The sequence below is a fragment of the Zootoca vivipara genome, chromosome 14, assembly GCF_963506605.1.
Source record: "Zootoca vivipara chromosome 14, rZooViv1.1, whole genome shotgun sequence".
In the NCBI taxonomy this organism is placed as follows: domain Eukaryota; kingdom Metazoa; phylum Chordata; class Lepidosauria; order Squamata; family Lacertidae; genus Zootoca; species Zootoca vivipara.
This window is the reverse complement of record NC_083289.1, coordinates 14,814,316-14,839,989: the sequence shown is the minus strand read 5'-3', so window position 1 is coordinate 14,839,989 and position 25,674 is coordinate 14,814,316. Positions and strand designations below refer to the sequence as shown.

Below are 25,674 nucleotides of genomic sequence, written 5' to 3'. Positions count from 1 at the left end.
TGACTTTACTCATGATGAAATTCACACATGGAGGATCTGACCTGTAGGTGAGTGTGTGTCACATTCCACATTCCACTTCCCCCACACATGCGTTTGTAGTGATGCAGAATTGTCTTACACAAGTAATGGAAATTCATGTGCGGAAGTAGTTCTGTGAAGTAAGCTGTGTGTGCTCACGGTTTTAACTTGCATGTTGTGGATTTACAGTGAGTAGTGCCTCCCAAACCTTTCCATGTGTTGAGACTGAATTTAAGCAGAAGCCAACACCATTGGATAATTGTGCCAATAAGTTGTGCCAAGAGGGAGTGTTCCTGGGATGTCCATACATGTTCTAGGTCTAGGAGCACAAGAACATACAGCACAGCTTTCCAAACTTTATGCCGCGACACGTTAAGTGTGTAGCTGTGTCGTGTGAATGCTTCCGGTGCTCCTCCCGGGCCTGGAAAGGGGGTAGTTTAACCGTAAAACTGAATTACTATAATGAAATGATGCATTTCTAAAAAGTGTGTCACCAACATGAAAAGTTTGGAAAGCTCTGACATACAGGTTCTAGGAGCATGAGTACATGGTGGGGTCTTCACATGGGAGACTACAGTCAGTGAAGTTATAGGAATATAATGAACTATAAAACATATAAAGCAGCAACTGTGTAAATACCGAAGGATAAAGTAGCCAGGAGAAAGATGGATGTTGAATTAGTAATATTTATACTCTGCCAGAGCCAATTGTTGACTGGTGATACTCTATCTACCTTGTTTACTGTCTATGTTCGTGGCTGGCTATAGTAGAGGTATTAGATTTGCCAGCTGACTCTTCCTCAATCTTATGTGGGGAATGTAGGAAGTGTATCCTTGTTTCCTCTTCCTGCGCTTATGTGTTAATGACAGTTCATGTGTAAGCAATAAATGGCAAGAACATTGTGGTACTGCTTATTATTTTTAACACCAGCTTCTACACACTTGAAGGAAAGGGCATAATGAAGGAAGGTTGATTGAAAGTATATGGGTAAAAACTGTAGGAAAGGGGAGCAACAGTGACCTTACTGTGGGTGTTTGCTATAGACTTCCAAGGCAGACTGAAGACTTGGATGATGCCTCCCTACAGCATATTACCAGACATCCAAAGATGAGAGATACAGTAGTAATGGGAGGCTTCAACTACCCCAATATCTATGGGAACTCAAACTCTGCCAATAATGTAAGGTCCAACAAATTCCTCAATTGCCTCGCTGACATTTACCAGAAGGTTGAAGAAGCAACAACTTAGACCTGGTCCTCACTAACAGGGAAGAACTGACTTGACAAAGTGGAAGTAGTGAAAAACTTGGGAGGAAGTGATCACGGCTTCTTGGGATTCATGATATAGAACCAAGGGAAAGCTGGGTGTAATTGTAAAAACACTCTGGATTTTAAGAAGACTGATTTCAAAAAACTTAAGGAACTAACTGAGTGATACCATGGTCAGAAATACAGTACTCAAAAAGAAGGGAGTCCAAAAACAGATGGGTGTTTCTTAAAGATGATATCTTGAAGTCACAAAGGCAGACAATTCCAACAAGAAAGAAAAGGAGGAGGCATCTAAGGAAACCGGTGTGGTTGCATAAGGAGCCTACAGATGACCTGAGATTTAAGAAGGGCATGTATAAGAAATGGAAGAAAGGGGAAATCACAAAGGAAGAGTATACATGGGTAGCCAACAGTTGCAGGGCGAATGACAGGTGGACCAGGCTTGCAAGAGAAGTTAAACATTTTTTAAAAGCTTTCTTTGGCTATGTTTAAAACAGCAGGAAGAACAAACAAGTACAGTAGTAGGTCCTGTGTGTGAAGAAGATGGAGAAATGCTATTTGGGGACAGAGAAGGCAGAACTGTTCAACACCTACTTTGCCTCTTCACCTAAAAGGAAAGCAGTGCTCAACCTGGTGATAACAGAATAAATGATTTAAGGAGGGAGCTGCAGCTCAATATATGAAAGGAGGTGCTAAGGGAACACCTAGCTACTTTAAATGAATTCAAATCTTCAGCTGCACCCAGGGGCACTAAAGGAGCTTGTGGATGTAATCTCAGAGCCTCTGCTTATAATGTTTTAGAATTTTTGGAGAACAGGTGGACTGGAGGCAAGCAAATGTCCCCATCTACAAAAAAGGGAAAAAAGAAGACCCAGGTAACTACCGACTGATCAGCTGAGCTTGATATTGATACCAGGTAAGGTCCTAGAAAAGATAATTCAACAGTTGGTCTACAAGCACTTAGAAAAGGATGCTGTGATTACTAAAACCCAGCATGGGTTTCTCAAAAATAAGTCATACCCTCAACTCTCATTTCTTTTTCTTTTTTTCCTTTTGGATAGAGTTACAAGCTTGGTGGATCAGGGGAATGCTGTAGACTTCATGTATGTTGATTTCAATAAGGTTTTTGACAAAGTCCCGTGATATTCCCGTGGAGAAGCTGGCAAAATCTGGGCTGGACAAGGTAACTATTAGGTGGATTTGCAGCTGGTTGACTGACCTAACCCAGACAGTGCTCACTAATAGTTCCTCAGCATCCTGGGAAAAAGTGACAAGTGGTGTACCACACGGTTCAGTCCTGGGACTGTTGTTCAACATCTTTATAAACAACTTGGATGAAAATGAGAGGATGCTCATCAAATTTGTGGAAGACACCAAGCTGGGAAGGGTGGCTAGTGCAGCAGAAGACAGAACTGGGATTCAATATAACAGATCTGTAGAGACTGTCAAATGGAAGATGAAGCAATTTTTTTTCCTCCGGCACTGGGGAGTAGCACCCAAACTAATGGCTTTAAATTACAAGTAAGGAGATTCTGAATAAACATCAGGAAGAACTTTATGATGGTAAGAACTGTTCAACAGCAGAATTGACTACCTCAGAAGGTTGTGGATTCTCCTTCCTTGGAGGTTTTTAAGCAGAGGTTGGCTAGCCAATGGCCATCTGTCATGGATGCTTTAGTTGAGATTCCTGCATTGCAGGGAGTTGGACTAGATGACCCTTGGGATCACCCCCAACCCCACAATTCTGTGATATCTGTTTTACAAATGTGAACAATTACTGAAACCCAGTTCATGGTACTTGTGTGTTGATGTTGCTAAAACAGGCTATGATCAGGTTTCCACATAATATTGGTGTAGTCAGTGGAAGCAATCATATGATCCAGATGGCTTGTGTACTAAAACAACCTAAAACAAAAGTTTCTGGAATTCTAATCTAATTTAATTAGTATATATTAAATCAAATGAAAACAAAAATATCATTTAAGTGCATGACTCCTACTTGCTCTCAAATGAAGTAATCTAAACAGAGGGAATTTAAACATATATGTTTCCCTAATTCACACATACATGCTGATGTTCAAATGCAACTATTGTCTATATTTTTTGGGGGGGGGATATTTATGATATTACCAATGTCTGCATTTAAAGTCTCATCCCATGATCACTAGCTGTATTTTTATGACTCTGCAGATGTTAGTAGCCTTTAATAGTAATGTTATAAGAGTTTTTTCTCTCTGTACGGATAATACCTAATGCAATATTGCATTTAATCTCAGCAAAACCTAATCACAATGTGTTGCTTAGGTGGTGAAGAAAAAATAATGACATGACGTGTTGAACCTTGAAGGTATATTTAGAAAAGGTTTCACGTTTCCAGGATATGAAGTCTTTGTTATTGGTAATCCACAGTGTGGGAGAAAAAAAACAGCTAAGATTACCTGCTTGAGACTAATTGAACAAGGTACTTATGTATATTACTGGATGGAGTGAAAATGGAATATGTCTTCATAGAAGGTTGTAGAAAACAGCTTGTTGCCAATATTTTCTGCTTATCTTATGTGTGTGTGTGTGTGTGTCTGAGTACATTTTCTAACAGATAATTTTGCACCACATAAAATGCATGCCTGGAAGCGGAAACTGATAACCTGGCGGTTTTTGAGAAAGCAATAGGGTTGAATAGAGTTCTATTCAGGGATTTTTTTCCAGTACCCTGCTCAAGTACCCTGGAGTACCAGCACCTCTTTTTCTAGGGGAAAAATCCCTGGTTTTACTTGAGCTGTTTCAAAAGTCGTTTCACGCTTGTGTTTGTGTTGTTAAAGTTTCTGTAGGCAAGCATTCATAAAATGGTCAAAGGATGTGTCTTTGTATTCGTTAATAAGATCCATTTGAAATCTTTATTTTTTTTCCAGGAAACAGCCAGTGTTGCTGAGTAATTCAAAGACCTATAACATCCCTTTGAAGCCTTTAGCATCCTCCTGAGGAGACATATCTATATATTAACATGCCTGCTGTGGCATCTGTACCTAAAGACCTATACCTCTGCACTTCATTGAAAGATCTTAACAAAAAGACAGAAGTAAAAGCTGATAAAACCAGTACAAAGAGGTATGGATATTTGCTTAGTTGAATTAGTCCCCATCTTGTTTCTTGGAATTAATGGAAAATGTGTTCTAATAGATATTGTGCTCCATACACATAGCTAAAATAACGTCCACACTTTAAAAGAGTGCTGTGTCATTCACTATCTTGGTTATAAAGTTCCAGGAGGTGAGTTAATGTTTAATGAAGCTGAGCACTTTTTGCAGAAAATAATTTAAAGGTAGATCATAAAATAACACTGATTTGTCTTTTGAGAAAATTGCTTGTTCATACGTTTGTTCTTTAAAGATCTGCTTTTATGTAGTCTGCATTCATGACAATCCAGTAACTTTTGTGATTTTGAATTCTTTGCCTCAATTTCAAGTTATGTACAGAGTGCCCTCAAGATCTTCAAAGCAGCTGAGGAGTGCCGGTTAGACAGAGATGAAGAGAAGGCCTATGTACTTTACATGAAGTATGTGACTGTGTATAATCTTATTAAGAAGAGGACAGATTTCAAACAGCAACAAGTAGGTATCCATTTATGAGTAGTTTTATTTATATTTTGATGTAAAGTTAAATATTGCATCTGAAAATTCAAGATAATAAACCACTGATTGGAGAAAGTGAAACACTTCTGTCAGGGACACCATAGGTGAAAATTTGCATTGGGCTCTAAGCACCCAAGCGCATGGCAATAATCCACTATTGTGATGGACATTGGAGGTGCAGTTGTTTCTGCTCCTTCGCTCTATGAGATCTGTAAATTCAGAATAATGCTCTGATGTCAGAAATGAGACAACTACCCATTTCCCGTAAGTTCAGAACTGGAAGCTCAAGAGGGAGAGCAAGCACTCATTGCAATCTGCATTTGAAACTGTCAATTATTCATCTATGACATAGTGCCAGAAAGATCATGACTAATGGATTTTTTTCTGTATACATTGGGCAATGGTACACTGCTTGAAATGGTTTTATGCTTCTTGTAATTTCAGGATTACTTTCATTCAATGCTTGGACCTACAAACATAAAAAAGGCTATTGAAGAAGCTGAAAGACTTTCAGAAAGCCTTAAACTCAGGTATGCTTAAATGGCATTAAATGTTAATACATGTGCTTGGTTTTTTGATATCTTCTATTGTATATTTCCTTATTAAGCACAGAGAAGCATTCCTCCTGCAACATTTTCCATTAATTGAGAGTTCAATAAGAGGCTAAAAATGTTTCAGCATAGAGTACCCCTGTAAGTGAATGAGAGAACGATTGCAGTGGAACTTGAATCTCCTGTGATCTTTATAAATGACAGTGCTGCATTCATGGCTAGCCATAGTGTTAGCTCTATTCTGAAGTAGGATAATAATTCTATTATCCTTTAACACAACTATAAGTATAACCTTGTAATAGTGCATTTTTCCTTATTTTTATAAATATGATGAAAATGTGACCAGCTGATATGTGTAGGAGAACACATGTACTTTTTATTTTCCCCACACAATTTTGTAGGAGAGTTATGGCATTTCATCTGGGCCTTTGATAGTGTGGTGCTTTTCCTTAAGAAATCTTTTTAACAATATTTTCTGTTTTCCAGACCCCCCAAATGTAGTGGCATAACTACCATCCAGTGCACAAATATCAGTCAGGCGTCCCCCACTCCTCTAAAGAAACAATGTCCCCTTGTTTTTCAAGGGTAACAGTACGATAAAGTATTTGGAATGCTCCCAATATATTCATGAATTAAATACTTTGGGAATAATCCAAATTCTTTCTTCGACACTGCTACAACAGTCTCCAAGTCAAGCTCTAGTAGTAGCATGTTTTGTTTTTTCTGTTATCCTGTGGTACAAGAGCAGTTAATAACTGAATTTAGAAATTAATTAATGTGCAGTTGGTGATTAAATGGTATCTATAAGAAGGAGGAAGAGTGATTGACTTCTGCCTTGATGAACCCAGATGAAATCTTTTACCTGACTTCTATTAAATAAAAGCTTTAGCATTTTCATTACTCAGACATCAGTTTCTGTAATCTTCTTTCAGAATTTAGTATGCTATTCTTGTTCTGTAGCCAAGTGAGAATATTAGTTACATTTGTTTACTCACCACATTTAGAATGCTCACATACATACACTATTCTGACAAACCGTCCTATAAACTGTGATTTTGTGTTTGTTTAATATATTTAAAACAATAGAGATCTTACATTTTTGTCAACTTCAGAATAGCACTTGCTCTGCATTTCTAGTAGAATGTTAAGGCTTCAAACCCATTCTTGCGTCCATCTGAGTAAGCAGCATGTAAAAGGATGCATAATCTTTCGGGTCTATTGTCCAGAAAATCAAATGGCATTCAGATGGTAAAGATTTAAGGATTATCAGGCTTTGGCTGGTATGTGCCCCAAAGTGTTTAGTGAGCACTTATAGTCTTCCCTGCCTAGAGGCTCTGGCAGGTCTCAGCAGTGACTGGCTCCCAAGTCCTCCAGGAGAATGGTTCACTTTGCCTTCTTTGGTGGATGAAGAGAGCCAGTCAGTAACCAGGATCTTCAAAGCCTTGGTCAAAAGTGTGGCTGATGTCTCCTGGGAAAGAGGATGAGGAACACGTGGAAGTTACGCGATGAGTTTCCTGCCTAGGCTTGTTGGAGGCATTAACCCAAGATTGACTGGCTTTCTTCATCCACCAGAGACTCGGGCATCAACATAAGTGCCAACAAAATAATCTCTTACAATGAAAAAGCAAATTGAAAATTGTAATGTTTTTATAAACTAGATATGAAGAAGCCGAAGTGCGGAAGAAACTGGAAGAAAAGGAAAGGCAAGAGGAGCAACAGTTGAAAAAGCAAGAATTGAAAGATGATACAAAAGTTTTAACCAAAACTTCTTCAGAAGATTCATCAGATCCCAAAGGAAAAAATCAAATGGTAATTGGGACACTTAATCCTTAAAATGTTATCTGTTGTAAACATTAAAAAACCCTAGTCTAGAATATTGGAGGGGGGAGTGTTGGTTTATATCTGGCAGCACCTAAAATTAGATGATTTAAGTTTGAAAACAAAACTTAGCAGTTACTTAAGGTTAAATGTATTGTTCATTAAATACATTGTGCTTAATATTTCATATATTCAACAGGCTTATCCTGTTGAATAATTCTGAAGGTTGTCTATTTTAAATCCTACTCAGTCCCTAAAATGTCATCACCAATCTAGCTTGTAACTGCTAAACTGATGTGTGGCTCTTTGTTCATATTGCAAGTGTGTATATCATTGGTCTACATTGATCTGTGAAGGTAAGATGGACCTTTAATATTGAATTTCTTTAGTTTGATGCTAAAGGCTGGAAAATACCGTATGATCACCAAATCCTTTTCCCTGTTAAGGCACTTAATTCAAATAATGGATTTCTAGCAGTGCGTATACATGCCTGGCCACCAGACGACTCCAGGCAACTAAATAAGGGAGCTAGGTGAAAGCAAAAATCCCCAGTCTGAACTTGGGGGAGGGGGGAATTCTTACTTCAACTCTGGCAGAAGGCTACCTTGTACTAGGTTATGATTGGTCTGCATAAATTTATGCAGCCACTTCTGTTTTGCCATTTTGACAAGAGTGGTTGCTTCAGAAAGGCCTGGTTTAATCACAGATGTCAATCTTGTTGAATTTAATAGGTAAGTGGGAACAGAACTGCAGCCTTACTGACTTCAGAAAGTTGTGTATGTGTGAATTAAGAATATAAAAACAGCTGCTTTTAATGCTTTTTTAATTGCTGAAAATCCTTTTTTTAAAATGTTAACATAATATAGATCAATGGTGAGAAGAAGAGTTCAACAGAAATAAAGAATCAACCTGAAATCGGTAAGTGACATCTCTCCATTATTCCTCAGTTCTGCTCTCCACAGTAGAGACTACAAACAGAACAGGAATTTATCTGTAGATCACTCTTGTCTAAATGACTCAAATAAGTTAATTCATAGGGACTACAAGAAAGGCAGCTGTTCCTCCTCACAAACTACTCCCATTCATGTGGGGCTGCCTAGATAGAGCTAGGAGGGAATTCCTTTCTGTCACTAAGTATGGAATTTGACCCAGAGGTAAGAGCAAAATATATCTCAAAAATGCTCCCCATGGTGAAGTGTCTGCTTGAATGCTCCTCCATATCTCAGTTCAAGTAATTTTTTAAGCATTTGCAATGGATACTTTACATAAGATCTGTGTGTGCTATATTCACCCTGTTCACATTTTGTGTTCCGGAGGGTAATGATAAAAAGATACTATGATTTGAAAATGGGGCTATAATGCATGGTTGTTCCTAACCAACCACCGAGATCAAACGGGATTGGGCATGTTCAGGGTGGTATGGCTGTAGTAGGCGATCCTAAGCAATGAGCATGACAGTTGTAAGATACCGCTCAGAAATCTGTACACCTACATTCTGCAATTTGTTTAAGGGCATCTTCACCCATTTTAACAACAGCTGTTCTCTGGAGGTGTGTGGGAAGCCTCCAGTACAACCAGGAGTGAAGCCCCTTCCCAAAGGGATAGGCAAGTCATGTGACAATAGGGATGTAAAAAGGCGCTCCTGTAGCTCCGCCTGCAGCTCTTTTGCCTGCCTTGCTGGGAATAGATTTTTCTCAGCTCCTTCTTGTCTTCTACCGTCTGGACTTCCCTTGATATGAAATAAGTGACTTCACTAAGTGCAGTAAGTGATTGCGGCCAACAGGGCAGCAATGGTGGGGCTGTGTTGCTCTCCTAGCTAACCCAACGCAGCTCATTGCTGCCACTTGCTAAGAGCGAGGGGCAAGGCAGCGGAGAACTTGGCCTGGTGCAGGTGCATTGGGGAAACCAATCCATAGAACCATAGAATTGTAGAGTTGGAAGGGACCCCGAGGGTCATCAAGTCCAACCCCCTCCAATGTAAGAATCTCAACTAGATTCTCAGCATGACAGATGCCCCCAAATCCAATGCTTTTAAAGTTGCGCCCACACCATTTATTATTATTATTATTATTATTATTATTATTATTATTATTATTATTATATGTTTGTTTATACACCACTTTTTTCTCTGACAGGGACTCAAGGTGGCTTGCCAAGCTTCTTCATGCATTGCTTCCCTGGCAGCCCCTACTGGCATTATACTTGTTCACAAGCATATTTCAATGAGAATCATCTCTTAAAAACGTTAATAGAGTTAATTTTTTTTAAAAAAGAACTTTAACAAGCATTTGTATTCTGATCTATCAGCTTTTTTTAAAAAAAAGTAATTTCTGTCTCCCAAGGAACAATCACAGCAGAGGAATTGTTTAAAATGATGATGGACAAAAGCATCAAGTTGATGATAATGGATGCTCGGTGCTTGAAGGATTACCAGGAGTCCTGCATTGCAAACTCTGTCTGCGTTCCAGAAGAAGCTATCAGTCCTGGGTATGGAATAAACTTTCTTAGCAGAGGCTTAAGACTGTGTACCGATTAAGCGTTTACCATTTATCAGGAGTAGAATGGAGAAAATGTGGAACACCTGTTTGTCCATCTACAATAAAAGGCCTAAAATACACACAGTAGTCTTGACGACTACTCTCTTTTTTTTGTAAAGGTGTTTAATTAGTCTACGGAACTTTTGGACATGGGATATGCTGATGGTCCCTTGTTTAATGGACCTTTAAAAGAGCTTAGTAATATTGACAGCACTTGTATAAAATGGTTGTGAGGCAATACTCAGGCTTGGTCTTGGAACCTTAGGAGTAGACAATCGAGAATGGTTGTATCCAGTACTATTCCTAATCAGAGTAGACCCATTGAGATTAATGGGCATGGCTAACTGAGGTCCATTCATTTCAGTGGGCCTACTCTGAGTAGGACCTAGCCGGATACAGCCCTCTGTCTGTAATATACGGTACTAAGCATAGTTGAATCAATAATGCCATGGTGACAGTGACTGCTGGCAATAACCTTGTAAAGATAAGTAGGTGTTAGGGGAGGGAGTTTGGACTCAAGCAATCCATGGGGGGCAAAGTATCCACCAAGTCACTGCTTGGGCTCCCCTGTGTCCTCTTACTGCTTTCACTACTGTGCTTTTTGGTCCTTTTAAGGGCCTGCCTCAGCTCAGCTGAACCCTGCATTCAATCAAATATCCAACAGTCAATCAAATATCCAACAGCTGGTCACCAGAGATCAATGTGAAATGGAAATGTGCATGTTTCTGGTTGCACACTTGATTTATGTGAGAAGCCTACTAGACCTGGTGGCAGCTAGGTGTTGCTTCCAGAAATGAAGTCTCCAGGCTTTACCAGGGCCACCCCAAGCCTGAGGCAGAGCAGAAAATGTGCCCCCCCCACACCAAAAACAAAACCAAGGTACATAGTAACGTAAAATAGCAAACTTATTTTTATATCCGAGACAGAAAATCCCACGTGCCTCTCCGTGGGAATAGGCTGCCTCACTATGCTTAATGGGAGCGTCGGCCCTGCTTGTTAAGATGTAATGGAGCAATGTGGTCAGGCTTGGCAACCTGGGCCTTCTCTGCATTTTATTGTGTAGTCACCATTGTCACCCTGGACGGCAGTTGAATGGCAGGTTGCACTTCGTGAATTATTTCCCCCCCTTTCCTCCCACCCCCTTATCTTTCAGAGTCACTGCTAACAAGATTGAGGCTAAACTCCCAGATACATCTAAAGAACCATGGAAGGAGAGAGGACAAGTTGATTATGTTGTTCTGCTTGACTGGTTTAGTTCAGCCAAAGACTTGCAATTAGGAACACCTCTGCGGAGCCTCAAAGATGCCCTTTTCAAGGTGAACATGTTCGGGTTTATTTTTTCTAGTTACCTTGATAAATGAGATTCCCAGTACATGTAATTCTGCATCTTAGAGGGCTTTGTTTTGGTAGCCCTGTCAACAGACATATTTTTTTACTATTTAACTTAAGTCTGCATAAATTTCCATAAGGGATACTGTCTCATGTAGACATAGCATTTGCTGATGGTTTGTTTTCCTTAACAATAGTTAAATGTTATCTCTGAATAGCTAAACAGTGATTAAAAATTGAGCACAAACCAGAATGTGAACCTGTAGTTTTAAGGCAATTAACTGTGGCTCAATAAAACATTGGTAAAGGAGCGTTCATGACTTTTGGAGCTGGGGCTCAGTTAAACTTTTAGTATTTATTTCATAGTTTTATATTGCTAAGAAAGAATGGGATATATGTTTCTTTCAATAAATGTAGATGACCATGGTTTTGCTTTGCATCTGGGATCATAACCCAAAGTTAAGGCAACCAATCATAGTTAAATGTTACCTTTCACTGGGCCATTGAATGAAGGGGCTGTGGTATTGTAGTATTCTCCTAAGTTTAAGTTAGCTGCAGACAGGCATGGCTTTAGCCTTCCTCAAATAGAATACAAAATGTTATGGCAATAAATGTAGTTGGGTAAAAATGGCCTCAGGTATACAATTTCTAAACAGATATTGAGGTTTTTGAGTTGCTGTACTTAAATGTCTAAATTTTTAGAATAAACTGCCCCATAATAAATAAATGTCAGAATAACTACATTGTTCTGTTCTATCCGCCATTTTTATATAAGCTATGTTAAATGTATATTTGTTGTAAAAATAAGGAAAAGACAATCTCTCTTTCCATTTCACAGAGTGCATTATCTAGCCACATGACCTGGTTTTGATAAATAAAAGCTTCACTTTGGAAGTTCTGTTGCTTATTGTAAAATGTTTTGTCTTTCACTTCCAGTGGGAAAGTAAAGCTGTACTGAAGAATGAGCCCTTGGTCTTGGAAGGGGGTTATGAGAACTGGCTCCTTTGCTATCCCCAGTATACAACAAATGCCAAAGTAACTCCACCACAACATGACAGGAATGAAGCCATTTCTGTCTCTTGTATGTATTAAAAACACTTTCTGATCTAAAGAAAAAGCTTTCCTAATACTGCAGTTCTGTCCACAACTTACTCAGGAGTACATCCTACTGAAATCAGTGGGGCTTGCTTCCAAGTAAGCTCCTGTAAGATTGAGCTGCACAGATTGTGTTCCTAAACCTACTTATTTATTTGTAGATCCCTCCAAAAATCTTCAGACTGTTGCGCAGAACTGTTATTGTGGGTGAACTGCCTTTTAAAATTCAGGGTGGGAATATATTTCATGACCTATGATGATCTTGCCACCTGCTTCAGAGACGAAAAGGTTATCGTTAGCATAATTTGGATATCAATAATCTGACTACAGCTCTGCTTCTTGGGGGCTTGTCTTGTCAGTATTTATATGGATCAATTTCAGGTGATTGCTTGTAGGAGAGTGAATTGCTGCCTAAATGTCCTAACCTACTTGGAGCTTTTTCTCCCTTTTCTGTTGTTTGAGGTGAGTTTTTCAAAAAAAAGGCAGTGAGGGGGCTTCTCCAGCACTGTCTTTACTTGAGATCATGAACTTAAAATGGGATGAGGGAGGAGATTTGCAAAAGCCTTCCCCCTTCCCTTTTAAGTACCCAATCTTGAATTTGAATTGAATTTATTACGGTCTCAGACCAGACACACATACTCTACTAAACAAATCAGAAACAATAAAGTTAGATTTAAATTAACAATCAGTATAACGATAAACAATACAATTATGGCAACAGTTAGAATGTGGTTTAAGTCTTAATCTCTACAATATTATCTATTATTTGCTTCTAAGGCCTTAGTTTTTGTAATAACAGAGCTTGTTCCCTAAGTTTTATGGCAACCGCACAAAATTTGGCCACCTTTAACGTGATCTCTGGATCCTCGTCCTCTATCAGAGATTTTAAACATTGAGGTTCAGGCCCACTTGGAATTTTCTGTGTAACGGGTTATAAAAACCAAGCGTATATCCCTGTAAAAATGACATCGTAGCAGGATGCGAGAGATGGTTTCCACCTCTATCATGCCACGGGCAGTACCCAATCTTCCTCCCATCTTTAATGTGCACTCGTCAGACAATGAGTGGAGATTAAATCCTGCTCCCTAGGCTGGGTGATCCTGTTCTCTATTGGGAGAGAAAACCCCTGTTTTCCCACCCATCAACCGGCATCCCCAGCGACATCAGCTGGTCAGCTAGTGGGCATAGTTTGGGAAACATCCTTGGCAGGGCCAAGGTAAGTTTGCAGGCTGGAGTTTCTCCATCCCTGGTGTAATCTCTCAAAAGGGCAGAACCAAGAGGTGTTCCTCCAACACGGACATTGACTGTGGCAGAGGAGGAGACACATTTGTGTAACAGCTCATTTAAAAGTACATTATTTCTCCTAACTCGCTTAGAAAAGTTTCTTAAAACAAAATCATAACCTTTGCATGTTTCAGTGGATTTTACTTACCCATCTTTGGAAGAACCAGCTCCATCTCCAGTACCTGTTGTCCATGTAAAACCTTCTGTGGTGGAAGTTACCGAAAGACCTAATATTGCAAACAATCAGGAAGAGAGAGTGGACACGTTTCAACCACCAACTCCTTGTGGATCAACTGCTACTCCTGCTAAGTCTGAAAACCTACCTGCCATAGTCCAACCAGTGTCTGCAGTAAAGATTATTCCTCAGGTGAGTGATTCTTAGCAAGAAAAAAACTTTCTACTTGGACTGTGGCATAACAGGCCCACCTTTTTGCCTTATTTTATAGAATTGCTATAGGTAGCATGAGCCTGCTTTTTCTGAAATGCTAAGAGAGAGGAAAGGCCTGCACTGTAATACAATAATTGCAAGGTGAAATAGCTATCTTGTAAATGTTTCCAGCTGCCTTGCTAAGAAATATAAAGGAAAGACCCTGGTAACTGGTTGGGGAAGAAAATACCTTGTTCTGCATGGACAAAAATCATAAACCTTAGGCCTGTGTAACCTGCTGGGTGATTCTTTTTAACTGGCAGAGCAAACCTACTTGAGTCGCACTACAAGAGACTTTAGAAGCATTCAGAATTGGCTTCTGTTTGGAAATTTCCAATGCTCTTTTCAGCATTATCGCTTCCAGGGCAGATAACAAGACCATTAAAACAGTAAAACAAATACTCAGAGAAGCAACAATAAGCAGCAGAGCGATATGAGCATAAAAATCACACCAGCGGCAGTTGAAGACAAGTCGTTTGAGTGGAGATTTTTGTCTCAGATTTTATCAGCGCTGGATTGAAATTGTATTTATGTGTGGGGATTTTTCCTACTGTTAAATTGCTTTGGGGAGTTACATGGGAAGTATTTAATAAATTTAATAAATAATGTTTAGGGGAGGAGGATTGTTCATCTTAGAAATGCAAATGGTCCACAACTACAAATACGTATTTCTCACCTGCCCACCCCTGTAGGTTCTCCCTGGGAAGAGGATGGGAGCAGTGGGGCTTTCTCCCTTCTCTTACTACAGCAAGACCTGATTCTGGGCAACTGAGGATTTAATCTCCCAGGATGAGGAGAAAACCCATGTTCAAATAAAACAGGCTAGGCCATACAAGCATAATTCCTCCCGCCCCAATTGTGTGCAGGGTTTGCATTAGGGTTGTAGCATATTCTCCCTCATTACTAACTTTTAAGAAGGGTCTAAAATCATTCCTGTTTATCAATGCATTTTGTGGCTGAAAGATGTGTTGTTGGTAACCCTGATATTCTTAGCTATGAAAGTAGTTGATCGTGTGGGGATTTAAATAAGTTTTTAACTGTTTTTATAAATCGTATATTATAATTGACGTGTTTGCTGCCCTGGGTTACTTCGGGAGGAAAGGCAGGATGTTAATAAATAAATAAATACATTTGCTCAGACTGAAATACCTTTGTAAAGCCATAAGAGTGAGTAGAGAATGTTGGCACTAAGTGATCTTTGAGGGAACGTAGCAAGCAATTCTTACCAAAAAATGTCCATTTAACTTTTTTGCCCTTTCAGATTGATCGTACAAAAAAGCCTTCAGCAAAAATACCAGACACTGATAACAGGCCAAGAGCTGAAAGCCCAACCATTGGCAAGCAGCTAATTTCAAATGGCAGAGTGGTTCCAGATCGTTCCACAAAGCCTCCCTTGGATGCTAAGCCCAGTCTGAAAGAGGAGGAGAAAGGCCACCTACCAGCGGAAAAGGCTTCCCAGTTGGAAAAAAGCAAGCAAGAAAAAGAACTGCAGGAGAAGCAACAGGAAGAACAGAGAGAGAAGCTGAGGCAGGAGAAGCAAGAACAAGAGCAGAGAGCGAGAGAGGAGCAGAGGGAGAAGGAAGACAGGGAGCATCTCCAGAAAGCAAAAGATAAAAAGGGAGAAAAAGACCAGCCGGCCAACAAAGGGGCAGCTGAGAAGCAAGAGGTGGAGAATGCGCCCAAGGAGCTCACAGACATGAAAAAAGGAAGCAAAACCGAAAATGAATCCCCTGAAGTCAGAAAACCGGACACTGACAAAATTGCTGTGAGTGAAAAAGACAAGGTTACCTGGACACCAGAAATGCAAAGGCGCAGATTTGCAGAGGAGTCCCGGGCGTCCATGAGGGTGGATTCTGGCTCAAGCAAGGTGAGCAATTCATGGGCATAAAAGGCAAGCATCCTGCTTTGTCTAAATTAGTAATTCTATCAAAGCCAGAGAGGCACCTTTACTGTTTCAGCTCCAGCCCTATCATGAGGCAAGTTCACAACTTAGGTGAATTGTGGAGGGCAGACCAGTGAATTGGCACATTCCTAATAGGGAAGGGGCTTGGGAGGTTTTAATGACGCTCCCACAGATTCCTTTATCTCGCACAGGAAACCTTCCTGCGAACCTTTCACACAGGAGGTACATTGGGCTTCCCACACACCCATCCCCACTACTCTGCTACATGTGGTAGAGGGGTGAGTAAACCTATCATGTCACTCAGGGCTCCTGGGAAGGCACTAAGCCACCCACATTTTCAAGCATCTGCATAAGGTTAGAGTAGCACAGAAGTGATTGCTAGGTGTTTTGTAGAGCAGGAGGCAGCAGATGCTGAAAACACAACAGAAGGGTAAAAAAAAAAAGGAAGACGGTGATTCAGAGGTGTTTTTTTTTAATCCTTGCCACAATAAAACATTGGTAGTCTCTACAGGCCATGAAAACCCTCCTAGAAGCTGTAAGGCCCACTGGCCACAGCTTTACCACCCTTTCTTAAACTGAAACATGGGTGAAATACCAATTCATTTACAGGATTTCCTGATTAAGGAGTTTTGCTCTTCCTCCCCTCCCCCACAAAAGCGGATACATATAAAAATAGCTTGCCACTGTTGTTTTTACTGATCACTTTTACTGATCATGACTTGCTGCTTTCTTGGAAGAGAAAAATTCCCTGACATAATGTGCATTGGGAAAAACCCCCCACAGATATCTGACTGAAACATGAGCTGCTCACTAGCAGCAATACCAAGCATGTTCAGCAGAGTTTTTCAAGGACTGGAACTCCCTGCAGGTTTCCAGCTCAGACTCCAGAGGTTCTGAAGCAATTTTCTTACAGGGCAGTTTGCGCTAGTTGCGTGTGAGTCTTAGAAAGTTGTATTCATTATATACAATCCACTCAGCTAGCAATTTTCACTTTGAAATACATCTTCAAATTTGTCAGTGTTTTTTATGTGATCCTGTTGTGTATTGCATGTTATACCAGGGGTACGCAACCTAAGGCCCAGTGGCCAGATGCGGCCCAATCGCCTTCTCAATCCAGCCCACGGACGGTCCAGGAATCAGAGTGTTTTTACTTGAGTGTTTTTACTTATTTAAAATGCATCTCTCGGTTATTTGTGGGGCATAGAAATTCGTTCATTCCCCCCCCCCAAAAAAAATAGTCTGGCCCACCACATGGTCTGAGGGACGGTAGACCAGCCCACAGCTGAAAAAGGTTGCTGTGTTATACTAACATTGAGGCGTTTTGGAGCTTGATAAATTAATTAATGAAAACTGAAAGTTTCTCTTTCAAAATCTTTTACAGCAGACTGTGGTTACAGGACAACCAGAAAGAGACACTCAAAAGCCAGAAGCCATTAGAGATGATACTGAACAAGACTCTGAAAAAAATAAAGTAAATTCACTGTGAGGTGTCTGTGTCTAGCTGCTGAAACCTAGAGCCGATGTCATAACATGGCCTCAATTTACATTTGTTGTCATGTAACTGTTTGTGTTACATTTCATAAAATACATTTCAATATTTTATTTTTCATAAATAATAATGGGTTGCAGCCAGTGGTAGTCCTTCTCAGAGTAGACCTATAGAAATTGATGGACACGTCTAACATAGGTTTAATAATTTCAATTGGTCAGCTCTGAGCAGGACTTAGTGGAATACAACCCAATAGCTACAGTTGCTTGTATCTAACGTAGCGTGAAGGAACCATCCTGTCTATGCTTGGATTTTTTAATGTGCAACCGGGGTGTTTTGCACTAGCCCAAAACATTGATAACTTGAACTTTTTGAATTTTCAAAACACATAATCTCCTTTATGCAGAAAGCCTGCAAGATGCTGTGGATAACCAAAGTAGGTATATATATCTTTTAAGACCCACAGTTTTGATCTGTGTTGTTCTTTTCAGTTTCAGCGGGAGCCACTAACAAGGGCACGAAGTGAGGAGATGGGGAGGATAATACCAGGACTGCCCCTTGGTTGGGTCAAGGTGAGTAGAATGTCTTCTGATGTTCTGGGTTTTTTCTGCTTACGAACACTCTTGCACTGAACCCATTTTTATATTTGCTGTTTGGATGTTGAGAAAAAAATATAGTAATGGCCATATAATTGGACCCAGAAGTTAAACCTGTAAGACTGAGGAGTGACACAAGTCAATAATATGCTAATATTACATCACTCTAGAGGCCATTATAATACTTTTCCATCTGGGTTATGCTGGGAAAGAAATACGAATTTCAAAAGTGACTGCGCAATCTTTGCAGTTGTCATGTAACTTGTTCCCTTTTCTCTTTGTGCACATGTCACATGAAGTTTCTGGAGCCAGTCACGGGGACTTTTCGTTACTACCACACTCCAACAAATACAGTTCACATGTATCCACCAGAAATGACTCAATCAGCCACCCCACCATCGACCCCACCGACACATAAACCAAAGACTCAGGCTGTTGATCAGCGGGAAAGGGAACATTCCAAATTAAAGCGCTCTTACTCCTCGCCAGACATAACTCAGGCCATTCAAGAGGAAGAGACAAAGAAAATCACCGTCAAGCCTACTATAAACCGTGAGAACAAGTACGTCTGCTGGAAATTCACAAATGGTGTTATAAGACATGATTTTCTAGGGTACCTGCTAAAAATGTCTTTTACAGTTAGTGAAATATGTGAAGGATTAGAAATGTTTGCCATTTGTGTAATTACATTCCACCATGTCCGGTGTGGGGAACCTTTGGCTGTCTAGATGTTGCTGAACTACAACTCCCATCATCCTTAGCCATGGTTGCTGGAGCTGATGGGGATTTCCGTTTATCCGGAGGGCCAAAGGTTCCTCCACACATGCACAATGTAGATATTGCAGAGATGTGTTTATTCCCATAAAAGCTTGTTAGAACAAATCTGATGCAAGCCTTTTAAGTGTGTGTATGGATACACAGATATATATGCCCACCCGCATACTAGAACTGGCTGTTGTTTCAGTATATTGTCCAGAATAAGTTTGAAGTCCACATCGTGATATCGGTTTCATAATATAGCGATACATCGCAAATCATGATGCATGTGTGTGTTCACTATGTAAAAAATTGTGATATGGGGAAAGCCAGTAATCGCTTCTCTCCTGATTCTTGCCACTCCTGTAGTTCTGTACTATAAAATAACAGTTGTAACAATATGTTAACGGTAAGTAAAAACATATCCGTTTTTGACCCCTAAGTAGTAGCAGTTGCCAGATCATTACCCCATTTGCCTCTACGTTGTTACATCCTTATTTCAGACATTGTTGTGTATATCAGTATATCATGATATTTAGCTGGTGATATCACACGGTCCTAGCACACACGGATACTGTTTGTTCAGCATTTCCTTTCCATCCTTTGAAACCCTTCATTTCCCTCCTTCGAAAGCCTGATGTTTCTATTTTAAAACGTACAACTTGCTAGGGCAAGGATACCTTGTTATCTGAAAGGAGCAAGGTATCACAAAGACTCTCGAGTATTCTTTAGTATTTATAATCTGAATGAGTTTGTGCATGATCAAGACAAAGTTAAGCACTTTAAAGTCTCGTAAGAGGGTCAAGCAGACAGAGAAGGTTAAATCTGTATTAATCTGTATTAGTATTCTACAAAGTAAAATTTTGCAGTGGCATATGTAACAAAAGCGCTTAAACCTTTTTTAAATAAAAAGTCATTGCCACCTCACTAAAATGAAAAAGGCTGCAGTTAATATTATTATATAGCAATACTTGTCTATTCCTACAGATTTGGGGAAACTCACTTTTGTTCCATTGATTCATGAGAGCCATGCTAGTGACACTGTAGAAACGGATCGGCTCAGCTTTTCTAAAAAAAGCATGAAAATACATTTCACTCTTTAATATTACCTCTTTCCTTACAGACCAGTAAGCTATCCTAAAACTGAAATCTCCAGGCTCTCTGCATCTCAGATTCGTAATCTCAACCCTGTATTTGGTGGAATGGGACCAGCTCTGACGGGCCTCCGTAATTTGGGAAACACTTGCTATATGAACTCTGTGTTACAGTGCCTGTGTAATGCACCACACCTGGCTGATTATTTCAACAGAAACTTGTATCAAGATGATATCAACCGGTATTTATTTGCTTGTTTGTTTGACTGCTTCCATTAACACACAGCTGAGTGTGAAACTTGTTTCATCTATTTAGATATGCTGCTTTAGCGAAATTGTAGTGTTGTTTATTTTATGTAGCACATTTATCTTGGAACTTAAGGCAGTAGGCATAGTCTTCCCAGGGCATCTCCCATCCCGGAACTGAACAGCCATTAGACATGGTTTATCTTTAAGCAAGGTTTGGTTTATTTACTCTTATTTGAGAGCCAGTGTGGTGTAGTGGTTAAGAGCGGTAGACTTGTAATCTGGGGAACCGGGTTCGCGTCTCCGCTCCTCCACATGCAGCTGCTGGGTGACCTTGGGCTAGTCACACTTCTCTGAAGTCTCTCAGCCCCACCCACCTCACAGGGTGTCTGTTGTGGGGGAGGAGGGGAAAGGAGATTGTTAGCCGCTTTGAGACTCCTTCGGGTAGTGATAAAGCGGGATATCAAATCCAAACTCTTCTTCTTCTATCTACCGCCTTGCTCCTTTTATCTCGAAAGCGGCTAAGGCAAGTACAAAACAAAATATGAAAACAACAAAACATCAAATGGAATACAGCAGATTAAAGTGCATCAGCTCTAAAAAATAAGTACCATCAGCCAAACAAGGCAAAGCCTTAGTCTGGACAGTGTGACCAAGTGATAGCTAAGCAGATCTCCTGGGGCAGGTAGTTCCACATTTTGGGCCCTGCAGTGGAGAATGCCTGTGTCAATGTGCCCAAGGCAATGTGTCTCTGAATGCCAGTTTCTGGGAGTCACAAGGGAGAAGACAGCTGCTAGTGGGCTTTCTGTTGGCATCCAGTTGACCAGTGTGGGCAGTTTTTGAAATTAGCCAGGCCCCAGGGGCATTTTGAACCTGGTTTTCAACCGCTTGTGACCAAGTGAAGATGCCTGGGCACCAGGATGGCCCCTGACATCTCCACCATCTGGGGATCATTGGATCTGGGCTGTTTTTTGCACCCTAATACCCCATCCTGTAGAATTCTATCAGTCAGATTTTATCGGCACAATCAGAATGAATTTCTGGAACCAAATTGCTTTTTCTGTGCAGCCTGAGCAGGTGCAGACACCATTAATAAAAAGAGGTCGCAATAGGCTAATAGATACGTCCCTGGATCAAGTGACTTCTTTAAGTTCTCAAAAGCTCTGAACCAGCTGGATGTTTAACTGAACTGAACTGCTCTTCTTATGTTCTTAATACCCTCTTTCATGTCCCAGCCAGCCTGGCCTCTTTGAAGGCTAGGGGCCATACAGCATTCTCCAAAGTAGGCAAAATATGCTCACTTAGTCAGTGTTTTACTATTGATGTAGATATTGCTGCACTTGGGGAATAAGGATAAACGTGCAAGTAACAGCATTCTGTTTGTTTCAGATAATTGTGTCTCTAAAAACAGTGTCAGCCATTAAACTCTCTTGTTATTTGCAGGTCAAATTTCTTAGGGCACAAAGGTGAAATTGCTGAGGAGTTTGGCATTATCGTAAAAGCTCTCTGGACAGGACAATACAGATATATCAGTCCAAAAGACTTTAAATTCACCATTGGGAAGATCAATGACCAATTTGCAGGGTACAGCCAGCAAGACTCTCAAGAATTGCTTCTGTTCTTAATGGATGGTCTACATGAAGATTTAAATAAAGTAAGTTTGATTTTTGGTGAAAATTAAGCATTTCGTTTCAGAATTTAACACGCTAACCCCTCCGACCCCAACCAAAAGGTTTTGTATTTGCTCTTTTGTTTGGACCATGGGGGAAACGGGGGGTTGCACTTCTGCTTTTACAAGCTATTTGAAGTGTTTGGGTTTTGTTTTGCTTTTTAAATAGAATTTAAATTTTTGAGGTTTTAAATTCTGCATGTTTTACAGTGGTACCTCGGGTTACAAACGGTTCAGGTTACAAACTCCGCTAACCCAGAAATAGTACCTTGGGTTAAGAACTTTGTTTCAGGATGAGAACAGAAATCATGCTCCGGCGTCGCGGTGGTAGCAGGAGGCCCCATTAGCTAAAGTGGTGCTTCAGGTTAAGAACAGTTTCAGGTTAAGAACAGACCTCCGGAACGAATTAAGTTCTTAACCAGAGGTACCACTGTATTGTTGTAAGTCACTTTGAGACCAATAATAATATTTGTGTGCTGCCCATCTGACTGGGTTGCCACAATGCCACAGCCACTCTGGCTGCTCCCAACAGAGTATTAAAAACACAATAAAACATTTAAAAACTTCCCTAAACAGGGCTGCCTTCAGATGTGAAGATGCCTAGATGGTGAAAAGTGGGGTATATATTTTTAAAGAGAGTAAGGAAGTACTCAAGCACACCTGGGCAGACTACATGACAAACATCACCTCTAGTTTGACCTACAGGTGAAACTCGGAAAATTAGAATATCGTCGAAAAGTGATGCAACTTACTATTTCAGTAATGCAACTTACTATTTTTTGTTTTTCTTTTAATTTTTACAAATGCTTTCTTTTGGAAATTCCACTGTAATAAAACAAATAGTTACAATAATACAAAATAATACAATAAGCAAAACAAAAAAACAAAAACAAACATCGCTATTACATTTCATTAATTACATTCCATTTATAATTGACCCGCCTAACGATAAATAATTACAATTCCAACAAATAAAGGTTTGACATATCTTGCTTTGCATGTCATGCATCTATCTCATATATTGGTTTTACCTTTTAAGTTGCATTACTGAAATAAATGCACTTTTCGACGATATTCTAATTTTCCGAGTTTCACCTGTAAAATCTAAAGTGTTACTGCTTTGGTTGTAAAATTTTAAAAAGTATTTCTTCACTCATTACATAATTATATTTGCCATGGGATTTATGATGTTTATTAGCATAGACCAATGAGCAAGTGGGACCTCCATCGAGATGTCATAGTGTGGAGTGCTTTTCTTTAGCATGCTGACCAGCCAGCTGCCTTTTAGATTGCTCCATTATATTCTACAAACACCCATTTCCCATTTTTAATTCCAACAAACACTCAACATTCTGTTGTTGGTTGCCCCCCCATGCATTTTCAGTTTTAACAGTGTACCATATACATTTTATCTTACAGTGTTTTTTACAAACTTCCCAACCTAATCTTCAGCGACATTCTAACAAAGTCTTGTTTTGCTACCTATCCATAGCTTTACACACTCAACATTTTGTAGCCACTGAGCGTGCTCAGTCCTTGTTTGGCTGTTCTGGATTCTGCTTTTGTGTCTTTACCCCCCCCCCCCCTTTGAAGGGACAGTTCACCATATTGACTCCATATAGCTCTTTAGAACCAGGTGCTGTAGAGAAACAATGGAGAATGCTTTGCTTTTGAGCTTCATAGGGTTATCTGGCTGGGATACAGTTGGCAGGTGATATACTGTACTAAATTAGACGAGACTTTTTGACCTTAAGCAGCCGAACAATGTCTATGTTAATTAAGCAGTTTACTAAAAGCGGAAACCTGGTGCAAAAATCATGAGATCGCTCATGCTTTTTATAGAGAATGTAGCCCTACCTAGGCATTCTACTTATGTGTAAAATAAACATGTAAATAGGAAGTGGGACTGTGCAGAGTAGCCCCACTCCTGTGTTGCATTTGCCAAATAGCATGAAGACAAATACTAGGGGTATTTAAGCACCATTCTTTATGTACTGATGAGGACAACTTCTAGGAACTCCTGGTTGAGATGAGTGATTACCAGAAAGGTTGCCTTTCTGTTTTCTCAAACCAATGCTAGCCCTAATTAATTACAGCAAAATATTCACTCTTCTTCCCATCGAGTTCATCATCGTTTCTTTCTGCTAAAATGCCCACGTAAAGAATGAGAAACTAATGCAGAGGCAGATGTGTGCAGCTTAACTGATCTCTAATCAGAATTACTTCAGGAGAAAGCATCTATAAATACCGTATAGCCAAGATCTTTAGTATAAAACTGCTTTGCAATATCCAGTTACAGGTAGGTAGCCGTGTTGGTCTGAGTTGAAGCAAAATAAAAAAATTCCTTCAGTAGCACCTTAAAGACCAACTAAGTTTTTAGTTTGGTATGAGCTTTCGTGTGCATGCACACTTCTTCAGATACTGAAGTAAGTAGCACTTTAAGGTGCTACTGAAGGAATTTTTTTATTTTGCAATATCCAGTTTGTAACGATCAAGGAATTGGGCACAATCTGTCGAGGACAATTACAATAGTTTCCTTTTGAATTTGAAGGATTTATTTTCTTATTAACTGAGCTCAGTTTTAAAAGGTTTGTCCATCATGTTATCCTCATCTAGCTTACCTTTCCTGAAATTAGCTGTGTAATAACTGGATATTTTTGTTTGCAAGATCTGTTTTTCAGTCTTTTTTCCCCCTCCTATTTATACAAAAACTATGATGTCCTCTTAGAGAGTAAGTAAACCAAAACTTTATTATCCATCTTCTCTCTAGTGCATAGATTTATTGTTTGTTTTGCCATGTCATGAGTGTGATAGAAAAAAAACTGTTCTTCATTTCATTCTTGGATGCCACTGTAACTATTCAGTGTTCTGTTCCTAAAACACGAAGCTCTGCAAAAAGGAGGTTATGGTCATTTGAGTGTGTCTCGTTTCTCCAATCCATTGCAACTGCCATTTCTTAGTTAGGTTACACAAATAGCAGAGTAAAATTGCAGAATGGACTGTACTACTTCAGACTGCAGATGGGGGAACACCATTCTCCAACGCTCCCCCATGTAAAAAAAAACAACCCAAAAAACTCACTTCAAATAGAAAGTTAGTATAAATAAGAAAACCTTTATCCCATCCCTTTGCCTTTTGGGCTCATATCTGCTTAAAATGTGTTAAAATAAGGGAGCATTCAAAAACATGATAACCCAGCAGCAATTAAGTGATACAGTCCATTCTGTATGTGTAGACTCTGTTCCACATTTCGCAAGCTTTTGAGTTGGACCTCCCTGCGCAGGTAGGCTAGAGAAGACACAAGAGAATGTTGCCAACTGAATTCTCCATCTTCAGTTTTCCCCAAATTCAATTAGGAGGCCTGTTGCTACCCAAGCTTGAGAACTTCCTTTAGATTACAAGCAGGGATGGCATGATTCAGTTGATTATACACACACACACAGTTGTACCTTGGTTCTTGAACGGAATCCATTCGGGAAATCCATTCGACTTTCGAAAACCAAGGCACGGCTTCTGATTGGCTGCACAAGCTTCCTGCACTCAATCGGAAGCCGCGGAAGCAGCATCGGACGTTTGGGTTCCAAAGAACATTCACAAACCGGAACACTCACTTCTGGGTTTGCAGCGTTCGGGAGCCAAAGCATTCAAGTCACAAGCCATTCGACTTCCGAGGTATGACTGTAGATCAGGCATCCCCAAACTTCGGCCCTGCAGATGTTTTGGACTACAATTCCCATCATCCCTGACTACTGGTCCTGTTAGTTAGGGATCATGGGAGTTGTAGGCCAAAACATCTGGAGGGCCGGAGTTTGGGGGTGCCTGCTGTAGATAGATAGTGTACAGACTGGTGTGGAATGTAGCTGAAAACTGAGGTACAGATTTGAATCACCTGTTTGAATCTTGCTTTTCCCATGTTCTCTCCAGTTGGCCTTTAGCCCAAACCCCAATTGCTCAGCCCTAGCTTT

At 40.0% G+C, this 25,674-nt stretch overlaps 1 protein-coding gene across 7 annotated transcripts in view; it reads left to right on the top strand.

Moving 5' to 3' along the window:
• USP8 (ubiquitin specific peptidase 8) overlaps window positions 1-25,674 on the top strand; it is a 30,651-nt gene that overhangs the window by 1,048 nt on the left and 3,929 nt on the right. Inside the window, exons 2-17 of one of the 7 annotated variants that reach the window (XM_035131120.2) lie at window positions 2,348-2,469; window positions 4,196-4,391; window positions 4,750-4,894; window positions 5,360-5,445; window positions 7,125-7,275; window positions 8,151-8,202; window positions 9,609-9,771; window positions 10,975-11,137; window positions 12,087-12,231; window positions 13,664-13,896; window positions 15,218-15,823; window positions 17,241-17,330; window positions 17,840-17,920; window positions 18,244-18,506; window positions 19,824-20,036; window positions 21,484-21,694. In XM_035131120.2, coding sequence (XP_034987011.1) covers window positions 4,288-4,391; window positions 4,750-4,894; window positions 5,360-5,445; window positions 7,125-7,275; window positions 8,151-8,202; window positions 9,609-9,771; window positions 10,975-11,137; window positions 12,087-12,231; window positions 13,664-13,896; window positions 15,218-15,823; window positions 17,241-17,330; window positions 17,840-17,920; window positions 18,244-18,506; window positions 19,824-20,036; window positions 21,484-21,694 — 2,706 coding nt within the window. In that variant the 5' untranslated portion in view covers window positions 2,348-2,469; window positions 4,196-4,287. The other 6 variants (XM_060282974.1, XM_060282975.1, XM_035131118.2 and 3 more) reach the window with 6 other exon arrangements.